At 39.4% G+C, this 18,140-nt stretch overlaps 1 protein-coding gene across 3 annotated transcripts in view; it reads right to left on the bottom strand.

Annotated features, from left to right (window-relative positions):
* LOC145458142 (uncharacterized) overlaps positions 1-17,465 on the bottom strand; it is a 28,668-nt gene extending 11,203 nt beyond the window's left edge. Inside the window, exons 1-10 of one of the 3 annotated variants that reach the window (XM_080336504.1) lie at positions 17,327-17,465; positions 11,385-11,477; positions 10,806-10,898; positions 8,944-9,036; positions 5,979-6,083; positions 5,537-5,641; positions 5,255-5,359; positions 4,470-4,574; positions 3,198-3,302; positions 2,916-3,020 (exon numbers count right to left, since the gene is read on the bottom strand). In XM_080336504.1, coding sequence (XP_080192630.1) covers positions 2,916-3,020; positions 3,198-3,302; positions 4,470-4,574; positions 5,255-5,359; positions 5,537-5,641; positions 5,979-6,083; positions 8,944-9,036; positions 10,806-10,898; positions 11,385-11,477; positions 17,327-17,399 — 982 coding nt within the window. In that variant the 5' untranslated portion in view covers positions 17,400-17,465. The remainder of the gene's footprint in view (positions 1-2,915; positions 3,021-3,197; positions 3,303-4,469; positions 4,575-5,254; positions 5,360-5,536; positions 5,642-5,978; positions 6,084-8,943; positions 9,037-10,805; positions 10,899-11,384; positions 11,478-17,326) is intronic. The other 2 variants (XM_080336511.1, XM_080336516.1) reach the window with 2 other exon arrangements.
* Positions 17,466-18,140: the final 675 nt, after the last annotated feature.

Consider the following 18,140-nt stretch of genomic DNA (forward strand, 5'->3'; position numbering starts at 1 on the left):
AATTTTTCGTCGAATTCGCACAAAATATACTGACTATGCATGCAGTATGTTTCCACGAATGTGTGATTGTCAAAATACGTGTAAAATGCGGGTTACGTGCTTCATGCGCGTACTTTCAGGTCACAAAGTCTGCAAGTCCACATGCACTTCCATCACACTAGATAGGGGGTTTCTCGACAAAATGCTTCGAACTTGGTATTGTATCAAAATCTGGCAAAGGGGCACAATGCCACTTCTGAGAGTGAGAGCCCGTTATACAATGCATGCTTTGAAGCATTCTCGACAAAATGATAGACTAAACACAATACCAAACCTTCTATTTGAGAGCTACAAAATTAAATTGACTTTATCTTTCATCATCGTACCATAAAGAATGATTCTGTTTAGCGTTTCGGCCCACAAAACCTTACATGCACGCTATAAAATAAACGTTGCTTTGTTTGGAGTATATGCAATTATGCATGGCTAATTCTCGAACAATAGGTGCAGTAGGCTATTACCTCGATTTTACCGATGTAAATTCAGTGTGAGCATTGGTCAATACCACATTTTCAGTTGATTTCCTATTCACATAAGAAGCAATAAAACAAAACCCAATGCTGCAATACATCAATTGCAGAAGTGAAATCGTGGTGTGTGCAGGCGCTCGAATCATTATGGTATGAGCCTGTATCCTACATTTGTTATAACAACTTTGATTTGATCCCGAAAATAATACGTTATATTATTAGATCGTTAATTAGCAGAGATGAGCATGGATTAGAATTAGGATTAGAAAAAAACGGATTTGTGAAATTTTGTCGGATTAGGATTAGATTCGGATTCAAGATTTTTTCTGAACGGATTAGGATTTGGATTGGATTTGCCGATTTTCTGGGAGATAGATATGTCGTGTGGCGAATGGCGACAAACTTTATTCAGATCAATTACACAGATCAACAAAATGAAAAAAAATTCTAGGCAGAACATCTGAGAGCCGTTTCTGGGGTGTTTGAGGTTGCTGATTCCGAATATCACGTTAGCTTTGTCAGATTGGCTCTTTGTGAGGAGATATGTATAATTGTATATACCCATAAAAAAGCCCAAAATTACTGTATTCACCCTTAAATATTTCACTTGGTAGGAAGAAAATTGTAGTTTTTTCTAATTTTATACTGCGCATAAATGGATAATTGACTATGAAGAACCCTCATGTCGTTCTCAGTCATTCTATCAATATTAACATGACATGATGCGAAATATTTGTTTGTCATAAAAGCAGTTTGTGAAGCCTAAAAATTGTACTTTTTCACAACGGAAATACATATTCTCCTCTATCAGTCGGCCATTTTCCCATGATTAATGAGGAGTAAAAAACAATAAAATTTTTCCTTCAAAAGCTTAACTACTATACTCATATGTGTCACATTTCTTTTGACTGGTAAATGGATAATTTTCCACTGAGTCAACAAAGTGGGTATACCTAGTTAGTAACCCTTTTAAACGAGAAGATAAAATCTGGTATATGGTATATTCGAATACCGATGAAAGATTCCAATTTCACATTGGGAAGGAGCTCACTGCATGTAATTTCTCCTAAGATGTAGTAAATGAAACTTTTTAGATGATCACAAAGCACCAAACTTCAAACAGTTGGTCCGAAAATTCGTATCTGCATATCGAAAACTTGAGCACAAACATGAGCATAAAAGTTCACGTCCTGTTCAGTCATCTTGATATATTTCCTGATCATCTTGTTGATTACCTATAGGGGAGAGGTTCTACCAAGACATCAGAACAACAAAAGAAAAATATCACGGCAGATGAGATAAAAAATTGAACATATTATGGCAGACCATTGCCGGAACCTTTCGAGAAACTGCCCTAAATTGCTTACAGGCGAAAATCGTACAAAAAACAATTGTGTCTTAAAATAAATTATTCATATTATATTCTAACTGATTATTTCAAATTTACAATAGGTGGTTGACGTAAAACCGATTGAATTAATGTCACGTTATTTGATAATCTAGGTAAATAGTTATATACATGGCGGGAGTTTATTTATGCACGTACATGATACCCGTGAAAGTCTGTAACTATGATAAATCTATTACCCCAAATATAGTGCTGTTGCTATATTTTGATTTAAAAGGGTCTTCTGTGCGTAAAAATTACAAGTAGATTGAATTTCTAAAGTTTAAGTACGACTGAGCCAATTTTATATCTAGTCATTTGGTCAAAATAGCCCCATGAGTTATCTCCACAACAAGAGCCAATTTGAAAAAAACTAAGGTCATATTCGAAATCAGTGCCCTTCCGAAGCCCCCAAACAACTCTTACTTTGTCTGCCTAAAAATATGTGTTGACCAATCTTATTAATGTAGGTATAGTATACTACACCATGGTACATTCGGTGCCGATGAACATGAGAGGTGCAGCCCTATGCCAAGTTATCTTGAATCAACAGAATTGTTGGTTGTGAAAGAAAAATTTCCAATTACCTCAAATTTTCTGAAATTCAAGTTAGAACCGGATTGGTATTAAACACGGATTTGAATATACAAAGGTTCTGGATTAGGATTTGGATTAGGCTTTGAAGCTTAGGATTTGGATTGGATTAGGACACATAAATTCCAAATCAGCTCATCTCTGTTAATTAGTCGAGCGGTCGTCAGACGCAATTCAAGCTCGTCATATTTACAACAGTACAGTTCAATCCCATTAAGACCGACCAGATTACGACCTCTACCCATAGTGTTTAATACTACGCTTAAAATATATGGGGGGGGGGGGCAGACTATGAAAATTTCTGAAAATGGGTGCTGGCGGGAGAAGGTTCAGGACCACTGATCTAACACTTTGTTAGTCAGTTCATTCAAATCAAAAAGCTATCTATTCGATATTTTGCATTATCAATTTCAGTATCTACTTACGAACACAGCGACCGTTAGATCGGCTATATCCTTTCTCGCAAACACATTCTCTGTCATCGCAATCTTCGTTTTCTCCGCAATCGCTGTCACTACGACACCCATCCACTAAAGTACAATATCGTCAAAGAGCGCTCGTCAACGGAAGCAAGTCACAAGATCTCGAACGCAATGTCAGATTTGTATATATAGCTGTTGATTCGTCGAAGTGCATGGGTTGGCGGACATCCGACGAAGAAGTTATATTTTTTATATTATGAGTCATGAAATTCGGCATCTACTTACAAACACAGCGGCCGTCAGATCTGATATATCCTCTCTCGCAAACACAGTCACCGTTTTCGCAATCTTCATTTTGTCCGCAGTCGCTGTCTCTACGACACCCATTCACTAAAATATGATAACTTCATAACAACGCTTGTCACACGGTATAATCAAATAAATGGCTATTAAAAACCCCAATTTATCTTTAATTTGCCATAGAACTGTCACTATATTCTTTTCAGTCGCATAGAAAGTACATAATTGAGCTTCATTCACACTGTTGTGACGCTAATGAGTGATACCCGACTCTTATAACCTAATACTCGGTTCCCGATTGTGCCTAGCCCTACACAACAAGTATATAGCTATAGCGACGGATTCGTGAACTGAAAATAAACAAAGCTGTGGGATTTGTAAATCTAACATTCTACTATAGTCTTACGGTTACCATATTTTGGAATCGGGAAAGCAGGACACTTTCATCACATCTTAAAAGTTAGTTTACCGAAATTGAAAACAGCTGATTTGGAAATATTTGCTGGAAATCTTGTTATGTTGACTAACAAAAGATGTCCTCACGCTGACTCGATTCCCTAATTACCAACTTTTTTCCGATACTTCTGTGGTGTTGACTAGAAATAAAAAAAATAAAAAAGTTATCAATCTGACTCGACTCCCTAATTACCCACTTTTTAACGATATTTCTGTGGTGTTGGATAAAAAGAATAAAAAAATAGGTCACCACTCTGACTCGTATAGCCTAATAAGGATTTCCACGTCTCACACCCCCCCCCCCATGCTATCCCGATAATGCTTGGCGCCAAGCAGGGAAGCCATGGATAACGCTGTTACTAAAAAGGTCTTAGTCTGACCCGGCAGGGGATTGAGTCCACGACCTACCAATCAAGAAGCTGGACGCTCCGACACTACGCTATCTTGCCGGCCAATAAGAAGACAGCTATTCGATATAATGCGTCATTATCATCACACGCGTGGTGAGATATCGTAGTGGTATAATCCTCAGCTACAACACCGATGCATTGTGGGTTCGAGTCCGACCGAGGGCCACTCCAGAATTCCTGCCTAAGTGTTGGAGGTTTATCTAGGCCCCTCCTCGCCACCTCATCCGCGTAAGCGGTGTCTTACAAAAAGCTTCGAAGTGAGCCGTGCTATAAGTCGGCAGTTACGGAAAACATGAAGAATATCGGCCTGGTGTAGATGACCATAGTAGTCGACAAACACCATAAATATCACAAACAACAACAACAATCATCACATGCAGTATCAACTTACGAACACAGCGGCCATTAGATCTGCTATATCCTCTCTCGCAGACGCATTCTCCGTCTTCGCATTCTTCGTTTTCACCGCAGTCTCTGTCTCCACGACACCCGTCGACTGCAAGATGATATATTCAAAGAACGCTCGCCAATAGGGCTAAGAACAGTGATCCGAATCGAGTGTTAATTATAACAATTCGAGTGAGGTATAGTGAGAACTGATTTATTTCAGCCGCTAAATTATGCGCTGATTGTCAATATGACTTTAACATATCGACGATATCGATTTTATACCATTTCCACAACTGAAGGCCGTAAGGCCAAAATCCTTGTATCGCAGCATAATACGAGACATCTAGTCCAAACACACGCACATTTGTTGGAATGACATATCAGTGAAGTTTCGATCATCAATCCGCAGCGTTGTCACAAAGTTCAACCAAATAGGTATGGTCTCAAAATACCAAATTATACTTAATTTGATGTAGGACTTGGATTATATTACTTGTGGTCACATAATAAATGTTCGATATTTGAACTTTTCAAATCATTCATACTGTGGTGACGTCATCATGAATGATATTTGCAACATGATTGATAACCTATTTTGTAATTTTCTAAGCTACAGGGAAATCATAATCCAGTTTTGCTTCATAACTACGAAAAATCCAGGACTTGCATTAACGGAAGGGCCTTCTGAGATGAAATATCCTATACAGTGCACTATAATTTAGCTAAATTGGAAGCAAAAGTTATTTAGATTCCGCGTGCGCCATAACATTCAGCATATCCACTTACGAACGCAGCGGCCGTTAGATCTGCTATATCCTCTCTCACAAACACAATCTCCGTTTTTGCATACTTCGTTTTGTCCGCAGTCGCTGTTTCGGCGACACCCGTCCACTAAAATATGATATTTTAAAGACCGCCACTCAACGATAGCTAGCCATGAAATGGAGAATATAATGCTATGAGATTAATCCATCCAACATTCCCTAAGTCTTTACAAATGCATGCTCAAATTCGATGAAAAAGATATCTCTTATATATTATGCGTCGTAAAATGCGGGTTGTACTTACGAACGCAGCGACCGTTAGATCTGCTATATCCTGTCTCGCAAACACAGTCTCCATTTACGCAGTCTTCGTTTTGTCCGCAGTCGCTGTTTCTACGACATCCATCCACTAAAATATTATGTATTCACGCTAATCAACAGAGCTGGTCAGAACGATTCGAGTAATCGAATCGAGTAGTGATTCTAATATTTCCAGCCGAGCATTAGTGAAACATGATTTATTTGAGTTCTGACATTGTACGCTCATTTCCCGAGATAATTTAGCAGCGATAATTATACGTTTGATGCAATTTTTCGCCGTGGAAGGCCTATGCGCTATATAGTTCACCAATTCGTCAGCACATTCAGCGAGATTTGTTTATATAGCATTCACTTGGTGTATAATTGAATGGATTATCGGAACTCTATCCTAGATCATGCGTTTATAAAATCCTGCATCTACTTACGAACGCAGCGGCCGCTAGATCTGACATATCCTCTCCCGCAAACACAGTCTCCGTTGTTGCAAACTTCGTTTTGTCTGCAGTCGCTGTTTCTACGACATCCATCTACTAAAATATGATATCTTCAAGGAACGCTCGTCAACGCTAGCTAGCCGTGAAGACTCGGACACACCGCTGAGAGATTTGTTTATCTAACATTCTATTATACTATTTTTGCTTGGGTTGGCGGTCATTTCAGTCCAATGAAGAACATATCAATTCTATATATATATAACAGTAACACCATGTCGACTGTTGTTCAGTGCTAGATTGTAAATTAAGTTGTACATACCTAATATTGATGTACAAATTCCCACCTATGTGGACTTCAATATACTCGAACTATCAGTTGGCCTATCCGTGTCCATTATTTATTTGTATTTATCGTCTGAACTATGATGCAAAATAATCTATGTGGAGTACATCTACTGGAAATTGCAGAATTCAAGCATTTTACGAAGGACCCAATGTATCCAATATGTGAATTCTTTGACATGTGCTTGTAAGTTATCATCTTTAAGCTATTTAGTAAAACAGACATATAATTGAATGCATATAAAGTGCGAAGTTGTTTTCTAACTCTCATTATTGAGAAACATGAAGGCATATTTAGGTCGTCGCTCCAGTTTGTTTGTCTGTTTTGTGGCAGTTGTGGTGTTTGTCGACTACTATGGTCATTGGTCATTTACACCAGGCCGATATTACTCATTTTTATTCCGTAACTGCCGACTTGTAGCAGGGTTTTTTGTAAGACACCGCTTACACGGATGCGATGGCGAGTAGGAGCCTAGATATACCCCCAACACTTAGGTAGGAATTTTGGAGTCGAACCCGCAACCCATTGGTGTTGCAGCTGTTGATTATACCATTACGCTATCTCGCCATAGCTCGTTCCAGTGAAAAAGTTTATTGAAAACTATTTCCGTCCATTTACTTTCATTTAACTCTTTACGTCATCACATTAAGTGCAAAGAAGGTACACGCCCTACAGGCCTACATGCTAGAGGTTCATAAAGTAGGGTTCCGAACCAGTATCGGGGGGGGGGGGTCTGTGAGAAGTCGATGTTTAAATACATCATCATTCCGCCATCAGACAATCTGCTTCTCTAGATGTAAAACATTTTTCCAAATTACACGGTTTCACTGATTCAATTGTAAGGCTGCTTAAAAACGCTACGCGCGAATTTTGGCTCAATGCCGACCGGTAGAAGCCGCTCAAATCCAAATTTAACTTTTGACTACTTTATTATTATTAGTATTTACGGAAAAATTCATTCACTACGCCATGACCCAACATCGTGTTACAGAAACCCATAAAGTGAAGGTGACGACGTAATCACGAGATGTTATCTTGAGATTGACCTGTGATAGCGTTTGAATAAATGAATTGCCATTAATAAAAAAACAGTAATGAATATGATTGGCTGGAGATTCAACTACTTTATTGATATAGCCTAGTTAAAACGACGGTGATATAACTGGCAAATGAAGTATACATTACCCACTGAAAGTGGTGATCGCTAAGAGGTTATAAACCAACAGGCAGGTAAAATACAGATAAATATATTTCCCATACGATAGTCGATATCCGCATATAGTTATCCTTATTTTCGGTAATGAGACCGTGATTAGGACTGGACGAAAATGAAGACCTCTTATGTTCATTTCCTTTCACATCACTCAATATGTCATGCCATTCAGGACATAGTGAAGGGGTGGGCAAACTTTTGAGCTCGCGGGCCGCATACAACATCTGAATTCATTTGCGGGCCGCACTTATAAAATTGGGATTATCAACCAAAACGCAATATTGGTATTTGATTATATGTGATGACATAGAGATATGCTTATTGAAACCAAACCAAACATTGCTTTGATGATATCGTACACGCGTCAGAAACAGTGGCAAGATTTCATAGGCTGGTCGACCTCAATAACCAATTTGTCAAAACTATAGAAATGAATGTCGGTTGTCCCGATTCTTGGAACAGGATTGAAATTTGAATCTGTGAGCAGCGATCTGTTCATATATTTACTAATTCCACTTTGGGTACAGTTCCAGGACACACATTGCTGACAGCATCGTAACCATGTTAGCTTCAAACACGCTTCTTCTACTATATGTAGATAAAATATTAATACCCTAATTCTACGCATACAGAGAACGAAGCCACGCGCGAATCGTTTTTATAAGCACATCAGTGAAATAATGATAACTGGAGTGGGCAATCTGAAATCACACTCGTAATCCGAATTATGTCAATCTCGTTTATCATTTGTGTGATGTTTAGCTGTTGAAACCTTTTAAACTGCGCGGGCCTTGAGATCGGGTTGTCGCGCCAGAAATTGAACATAAAAGTATTTACCTTACAACAGTGGTTCTCAAACTTTTTAAGACACGCCCCCCCCCGTATGATGGTGAAAGATTTCGACCCCCTCCCCTTATCGTCCCATCACAAAACGTAACCAGGTTGCTAGAATACGGATAGTTTGATGGCTTGGAAGGTTACGACTGTGGACGAGAGATTTCTAAATATGAAATTTAGACTAAATACAGAGCAACAATAATGAATTGTATATAAATCGCGCGGAGCGCGAAAAAAGTATTCAGTTGAGCTCAGCTTCGCGCCCTCTTCAGATGCTTTCACACCCCAAAGCACTCAGTATGACAACTACCGCCATAGAATTATCATGATGGAATATACCAAGAAAAAGTTTAATCAAGTCTCTGCATTAATTCGATTCAAGTACACATTTTATCAATATTTTTAAAATGTTTCTTCAGATTCTCGCGGGCCACACAGAACGCCGTTGCGGGCCGAATGCGGCCCGCGGACCATAGTTTGGCCACCACTGACATAGTGGGTGTATGCCCAGTTTGATATTTAGAACTTAGGATTGATATACAATAGTCCAAGGTATATCTTACCAATACATTGACCATTGACGCGGATGAACCCATCTCTGCAAAGACATTGGCGGTTTCTGCAGAATGAATTAGCACCACACGTGCTACACGGATCTGCGAACAAAACTCAGCGTAAGAAGTATTGCATGGGTGATATCGATCTATCTATAAGATGTAACACATATGTTATTTATAGGCGATGATTCATGATCAGAATTAGTGGCGGCTGAGTAAATTTATGTTCACTCCACTGAGTTAATTTATGTTCACTCCGAATTGTGAATCAACAAAATGAACTGTCATTCTTGTCGAACAATTAAAGACTCAACGTTTGATACAGCTGCCGGACCATCACCGTGGCCAGTTTAATGATCTCATATGCGTTGGCTACCACCTCAACGGGCTACAATAGTACACTGCGTTACACTTCTAATAATTGCTCAAGTATAGTTTTGTTAACATATCATAATCACTTAAACATTAAATGGACAGGTTCAATTCAATATTATTGATGTCCAAATATCCATATTCATTTGTGATATCATATTCATGAGTCATGATGACTTACGCAGCGTTAATCATTAAAAAATATTTTTTTATTCGGGTGGAACGTCGGAAATTACAACATTCAAATATTTGTCGAAGTTTACCAAGGTCTAATAGGGGCATAAGTGTATAAGTCTTGAAATGACGGCAAGGTATCGTCAAACAGCTTTTTTTTTATAAGATGACGTATAGTTGAATACATATAAAACACATCGGGCTTTACCGCAGCTTCTTTTTGAAAATCACAAATGTATATTTCAGTCTTCGTTCCAGTGAGAAACTTTTATTTATGACTTTCACGAGCCATTTCCGATCACATAACTCATTACGTTACCATATGTAGTAGCCTACGTAGAAGGTACAGGGCTAATAAGGATGGTGTGAACGCGAGGTTCACGTTCGCGTTCTGTGTGTGAACCTCAGAAATTTAGAGGTTCGCGTTCACAAAGGAACTTTGGTAAATTCTGCACTATGAATCTTTTTCATATATAACAATTTCACACGTCAATATAACATCTTTGGTTGAAATTTCTTGCATTTCAACTTCGGACAATTCTATGCATGGCACTGGCAGCATAAAAAATCAACACTAACCGAGCATGCACCTTGCCAATCTCAAATATTTTACTTACTTTGTTACAAAGGCTTGCTCGTTTCCTCGTTTGTCAATATTTAGTGACTCTCTGATGTGAGCTTGACCCGCAATTACACATCATCGAGAACGAAATACACTACATGTAGGTAGTCAGCGAATGATGCTTATTCAACCAATCAATGGAATTGATATAAAGAATACATCGTTTTCTAATATAAAAAATCTAACAGCCGTACGGAATCCATCTTGATTTAATTTCTTTATTGTATAATAAAACAATTGTATCATAATAGAAACCCGTTTTACACTCTGCTCAACATCATTGTAGCAATAGTGAGAATCCGAATACATTGCCTGGTCTGGCCTAGACAGTTAATACATGAGCCTATAATATGTTCCAAGTCCTCGTCAAAATTATTGGCAAAGTGACGGAAGATATTGATATTAGAGAAATATTAGAGCATTTCATTGCTGCAGTTCATACATTTGGTGACGATTAAAAAGTCAGCATGTACTTCAGCATTGTGGCATAATGTGGCCTGAGTCGTCGCTAGATATCATGTATATTAATAAATCACTTCACTGAAATGCACTGAAATCGCGTTCGCGTTCACATATAACCTTTCAAAAAAATTCGCGTTCATGCGAACCTGAACCTTTCAGGGGTTCGCACCGTCCCCAGTAAATGCCCTCTCTATTTTCACAGTTGTGTAGATTTACAACACTACAAGAGAAGCCTTACCAACACATCGATTGTTTTTGCGGAAGAACCCGTCTCTGCAAACACATTGGCGGTTCTTGCAGATTGAATTGGCTCCACACGATTTACATGGGTCTGTAAATATAATTCAGCGTGAGAAATAATGCATGGGCGACATCGAAGTATAAGTTGATTGATTGATTATTGGGAATATAATTCAGCCTATGAAATGAAGCACAGGCGAAATTGTTCTTCCAGACGGAAATATGGTCTTGATTAGCTAAGCGAAGATTGATGATAAAGCTATGTGACTGAATGCCTTCCCCATATGGATATCCCTCTCAACTCCAAGAACCTTCGACGTCGTGTCGACAGTCGACACATTGATAGTCATACTTTACGCACCGTCGTCCACGTTTTGCAAGAGCATGCAGAACCTCAATTTGAATATATCATTGATACCGTAATCATATCCAAATGTTTGGTAATCTTGGGCGAATAACGGAAGCAAACAGTCTATCAAATCATTATCGTTTAATTGGAGATCTCCGCCTGGCCATGTCGCGGTCACATTGGAATTTCGACACCATGAAAACCGCGTGCTACTCGCATAATACTTACTAAGGCATTCGTTCTTGAAAAGGAAGAATGGAAACTTGCAAATGCATTTCCCTAAAATGCATTTTCCACCACTGCAGTTCCGGCACCGTTTACCTAAATAATGAAGTACTGATTATATTAGAGGTTCTTAACTCGAGGGTTGCTCCGACGACTTTCGAAGGGCGCGAATCCTGGCGTGCTTTACAACTTAATCTCATCTCAAAACTCACACGCATATCACGCTATAATGTAAGTATTTATGTACAGAATCACGTCACTGAAGCTAGAATTCGACACTAATCAAGTTCATTTGGTCGTAAAAACATGCACGTTTATCCGTGAAGGCTTGGTGACGAAGAGAAGGCAGGTTATAACCCCGGTTCCGGTTACACAGACAGTGTGAAAAAGAAAGCAAATTAATCGAACGTGCCACTATCGGTGTCAAACAAATCGCCTATGTCGACATATGTCGATGTCAATCACTTAGTATCAGGAACGATATTAGTCACCATGGACGTATCATCCCTGTATACAAGTATTCCTCATAAGGATGGCATGGAGGCTGTGGAGAGATCTCTTGCAGAAATTGGACATCCTTTAAAGAAAAGCATCATGGAACTTATCGGCTTCACGTTAACTCACAACACGTTCGAATTCAACGAAGAGATCTTTCTACAGCTTCAAGGAACGGCAATGGGCACGAAATTTGCTCCGCAATACGCAAATCTTTTCATGCATCATTTTGAGGAGGATTTCATGGAGACACAAACATTGCGGCCAATATTTTATACGAGATACATCGACGACATTTTCATGATATGGACCCATGGAGAACAGTCACTGAAAAAGTTTCATGATTCAATAAACGACTTTCACCCTAACATTCGTCTGACCATGGAGAGCTCGATGACTGCAGTTTCATTCCTCGACACGCTTGTCAACATCGAAGAAGGTCGCATTTTCACGTCACTCTACCGTAAACCAACGGACTCTGGTAAGATTTTAAACTACCACAGTTTCCATCCAGTACACTGTAAAAAAGGAATAGTCTACAGCAAAGCCCTTCGAATCCATAAAATTTGCTCGAAGAAAGAGGACAAAAATGAACATTTGGAAGTTTTGAAACACGAACTAATCAAATCTGGCTACGATCAACAGCTGATAAGGAATCAAATAAAAAGGGCCCTCAATGTACCACGAGAGAAGCTCCTTGATTGCAGTCGAAATGAGGAAACACAAGATCGCAGAGTGCCGCTGGTCACTACATATTTCCCGGGAGCAGAAAAGATCCGTAAAATTTTACGAAAACATCAGCGAATACTAATCAACGATCCGAAATGCAATGAAGTATTCCCGAGAAGACCTATTTTAGCCATCCGGCAACCACGCAACTTGCGTAACATTTTGGTAAATAGTAGGCTACCTCGGTCAAGACGAGAAAATGGCGTGGAAAATTGCGGACAGCCATCATGCAAGACGTGTGCTATTCTCAATCACAGCACCGTGATTACAAGAGGACCCGCCCGGCACAACATCAAAGGCCATTTTACTTGTAAATCAAGTAATGTCGTATATTTGATTCGCTGTCGAAAAGGATGTACGAATGCATGGTACGTAGGAGAAACCAGTCAACCTCTCCACAAGAGAGTAAATGGTCACCGACATGATATCTCGAAAGGTAACAAATCGAAGCCTGTCGGTGATCATTTTTCTTCCGCTGGGCACTCGGAGAGCGACATGACTATCAATGTATTGGTCGGGAACATGGAAGACGCTACTCTCCGCAAGGCTACAGAACAAAAATATATCGACAAATTTGATACTTTCCGACAAGGGCTGAATATAGATAGAGGATGTATGTCTCACTACACCATGAATGCTTGACTTAACAAATTTTGTTCCTTTCAAATTAGCATATAAACACCTTATCCAATCCGATTTTAGGCACACAACTCACTATTTGCATTTCAAATCAAAACTTGATATTTGTGTCTATGACGTCATAGAGTACGCGACTTCAGTATCTAGAATTTCTCATTCCCTATGATGTCATAATATGCATATGTTCAAATTGAAAATATTTTTGCGTTGCTCTTTTTGCGTTACTTTCGCTTTGACACCTGATGAAGGAGCAGCGCTCCGAAAGCTCGTGTAACTAATAAAGTTATATTCATTCGCAAGTGGACGTTAAATAGAGTGTGAAAGCTACTAAGGTCTTACGTTTATATATATCGTCTGCTATCGGCGCAACCAAGTATTCAACTATGGATCACACCAGAAAATGCCGAATTAAAGTGGAAAGAATCGCCAAGAAGATTGCTCGCAAAAACGCTGATATTTTTTTTCTATTGGAATGTAAAAAGCGCGACCTCATCCCGAAGGGTCTACGAATTCAAAACCCACTACGCAACACTTTCAAGACCACGTACTCAGAAAACTTGGCTCGGCGAATGTCGAAGAAATTGATGTCACATCTGACTGATATTCACTATCGAAGCCGAGCAAAGTTCAGGTACGATATTGAAGGCACCATAAATCTAGTTGATGATCGCAAATTACAAGGAGATTTGCGTGAATTGGCTAAACAAATTTCGACAAACGAAGTCAAAGGTATGATACTTCAAAAAGAGAAAAAAATCACGCAATTGGTAATGGAAAAGGAAAAATCCGAAATTTCACTGCCACCGGGCGCCACAGCTAAAAGTAATAAATCGGATATAGCCGTTGCTAACCTGTCTAGCAAAACCTTGACGCAGTCTCAAATCGATGTTCTCAGTCTTAATTTGAAATTCTGCCCTACTCAAAAACTAGATCCTTACGTGTTAGCTGGAGACGCCGATGAATTCGACAGAAGAATGAGGAACAAGTACCATTTTTACGATGTCAATCCGGAAATTGAAGCTTCTCAGAATGGAAACGAGATAACTGAACAAATTATTAACAAGAAGCCCAAGAAAAACATAAGATGGAGGGCACCTCAGGGCGAAAACAACAATTTGGACAAATATCTAGAAAGTTTCCACAACCAAATTAACGCTACATTCATTAGTAAGTCGAAACACCTCAACAGAAACTACAACGAAAATCTTACGAAGGAGCAGAAAAAGGCAATCACAGAACTCAAACAGGAAGAGAGCATCGTAATCAAGCCTGCTGATAAAGGAGGAAAAGTAGTCGTCATGGACCTGAAAGACTATTTAGAAGAAGGCTACAGACAGTTGAACGACTCCGTGTCGTATCAGAAACTATATTGTGACCCAACGAAAGAACACACGAAACGATTAAAGAAAATTATAAAATCCTTGGATATGGAAGAAGACGAGAAATCAAAGATCAATATCCCGTCTGATCCCTCTCTTGGCCGCTTCTATCTTCTACCGAAGCTGCACAAAGAGAATATTCCTGGACGCCCCATCGTGTCATGCAACAAAACTATAACGGAAGACATATCTGGATACGTGGAAAAACACCTTAAACCGTTGGTGAAAAGCACACCAAGTTTTTGTCGTGACACCACGGACTTTTTGAACAAACTCATGAATGTCAATCACTTAGTATCAGGAACGATATTAGTCACCATGGACGTATCATCCCTGTATACAAGTATTCCTCATAAGGATGGCATGGAGGCTGTGGAGAGATCTCTTGCAGAAATTGGACATCCTTTAAAGAAAAGCATCATGGAACTTATCGGCTTCACGTTAACTCACAACACGTTCGAATTCAACGAAGAGATCTTTCTACAGCTTCAAGGAACGGCAATGGGCACGAAATTTGCTCCGCAATACGCAAATCTTTTCATGCATCATTTTGAGGAGGATTTCATGGAGACACAAACATTGCGGCCAATATTTTATACGAGATACATCGACGACATTTTCATGATATGGACCCATGGAGAACAGTCACTGAAAAAGTTTCATGATTCAATAAACGACTTTCACCCTAACATTCGTCTGACCATGGAGAGCTCGATGACTGCAGTTTCATTCCTCGACACGCTTGTCAACATCGAAGAAGGTCGCATTTTCACGTCACTCTACCGTAAACCAACGGACTCTGGTAAGATTTTAAACTACCACAGTTTCCATCCAGTACACTGTAAAAAAGGAATAGTCTACAGCAAAGCCCTTCGAATCCATAAAATTTGCTCGAAGAAAGAGGACAAAAATGAACATTTGGAAGTTTTGAAACACGAACTAATCAAATCTGGCTACGATCAACAGCTGATAAGGAATCAAATAAAAAGGGCCCTCAATGTACCACGAGAGAAGCTCCTTGATTGCAGTCGAAATGAGGAAACACAAGATCGCAGAGTGCCGCTGGTCACTACATATTTCCCGGGAGCAGAAAAGATCCGTAAAATTTTACGAAAACATCAGCGAATACTAATCAACGATCCGAAATGCAATGAAGTATTCCCGAGAAGACCTATTTTAGCCATCCGGCAACCACGCAACTTGCGTAACATTTTGGTAAATAGTAGGCTACCTCGGTCAAGACGAGAAAATGGCGTGGAAAATTGCGGACAGCCATCATGCAAGACGTGTGCTATTCTCAATCACAGCACCGTGATTACAAGAGGACCCGCCCGGCACAACATCAAAGGCCATTTTACTTGTAAATCAAGTAATGTCGTATATTTGATTCGCTGTCGAAAAGGATGTACGAATGCATGGTACGTAGGAGAAACCAGTCAACCTCTCCACAAGAGAGTAAATGGTCACCGACATGATATCTCGAAAGGTAACAAATCGAAGCCTGTCGGTGATCATTTTTCTTCCGCTGGGCACTCGGAGAGCGACATGACTATCAATGTATTGGTCGGGAACATGGAAGACGCTACTCTCCGCAAGGCTACAGAACAAAAATATATCGACAAATTTGATACTTTCCGACAAGGGCTGAATATAGATAGAGGATGTATGTCTCACTACACCATGAATGCTTGACTTAACAAATTTTGTTCCTTTCAAATTAGCATATAAACACCTTATCCAATCCGATTTTAGGCACACAACTCACTATTTGCATTTCAAATCAAAACTTGATATTTGTGTCTATGACGTCATAGAGTACGCGACTTCAGTATCTAGAATTTCTCATTCCCTATGATGTCATAATATGCATATGTTCAAATTGAAAATATTTTTGCGTTGCTCTTTTTGCGTTACTTTCGCTTTGACACCTGATGAAGGAGCAGCGCTCCGAAAGCTCGTGTAACTAATAAAGTTATATTCATTCGCAAGTGGACGTTAAATAGAGTGTGAAAGCTACTAAGGTCTTACGTTGACATATATAGGGTTACCATATTTCGGAATAGGAAAAGGAGGAAACTTATTTCAAATCATAAAAGTTAGTTTACCGAAATTGAAAACAGCTGACTTTGAAATATTTATTGGAAATCTTGTTGTGTTAACTAAAAAAATTATTTTTTCCGATCTGACTCCCGCGTATCCTGTCGTCTATGTTTTAGCCCAAAATATAACGTCTTTCGTGGTCTTTTGGGGCATTTCAGGCTAAAAATGGAGGACAAATTTTCAACAAGAAGGACAATTGGGCGAAGGGAGGACAATTATTCTAATATGAGGACAAATCCTATACTATAGGAGGACGTATGATAGCCATAGACATATAGTCTTCCGCATGGTCTCATACTGCGCAAACCGAAGAAGTGGTAGTAACGGTATATCAATCGTAGATACATGTTTCGCTCTACGTATAGTAATACTGCTTTTAATCCATGCAAATTACCAATCTATTGGCAATTTTTCAATCTTCAGCGACACGGAACATATTACCTATAAGAAGAATGTGGTATGGAGGGTCAAGCTCGTTGTTTGCATTCAGGTATTCGGAGCTTCATTCAATCTCTGAGAGCCCGAAGCTTAGGTCACGATACATCAGCTTATACATTAGAGTCTGATCAGATCGTGTACGAATACATATTGTTAACATCTTACCGAAAATCGAGAAAAACGTCGCCTGGGACACCGACACCAATGCAACTAAAAGGAGTAATCTTGCCACCAACATTTTGCGTTCGATATTTCGAATTCTTTGCCCGCTAAATTTAATATTTGAATCTGTAAATAAGCATGGTGCCTAGTGCTTTTATAGAGGGATGCGATAATCCTTCAAGTCGCACATATGCGCGACTGACCACTTACAGCCAATATAGCCCAATTAAATTGATTAATTCCACTTTCGTATCCACTTGATATCCTGTATTAATTTGATGTTGTCGGTATTCGTGACTATTTGTGGTCTTATAAATTGCCCAATCATGCACTATGTTGTCTGTGCGAATGCTTTCCCTGGTCACGCTTTCCGGGCAATACAGTATTACTTTGGATTTTATGCGAAAGCGAATGCCGGGGGCACCAATTTCATTACGCTTAGGTAAGAATTTTAGTCATCTTCGATTATACGGCGATTACGAATTATCCAAACCACCTATCCAATGGGATGTAGATTGCTATAGTGTAAATCAGTGGTTCCCAACCTTTTTCGGTGGCAGGGCCAAATTTAGAATGTCAGAGTACGGTCGGGGCCGCACGAATACCAGGGCAATGTAAGGAACCCAGAATAGTCACCAAAATATGAAAATTCGCATCGTTCCGATCATTCGCTTGACGGCATTAGCCATTGTGTTACCGCGCTCCCGTTGTTCAGAACAATCAACCTTTGCTGGGCATTTCGGAGTAGTTTTATTGCCCTGGCGAGATTTCAATTCGTATTTTTGGAATCAGTGCGACACCTCCTTTCGATAAACAC

The sequence above is a fragment of the Botryllus schlosseri genome, chromosome 2 (genome assembly GCF_051294905.1).
Source record: "Botryllus schlosseri isolate E-star chromosome 2, Bs_hap1, whole genome shotgun sequence".
In the NCBI taxonomy this organism is placed as follows: Eukaryota; Metazoa; Chordata; class Ascidiacea; order Stolidobranchia; family Styelidae; genus Botryllus; species Botryllus schlosseri.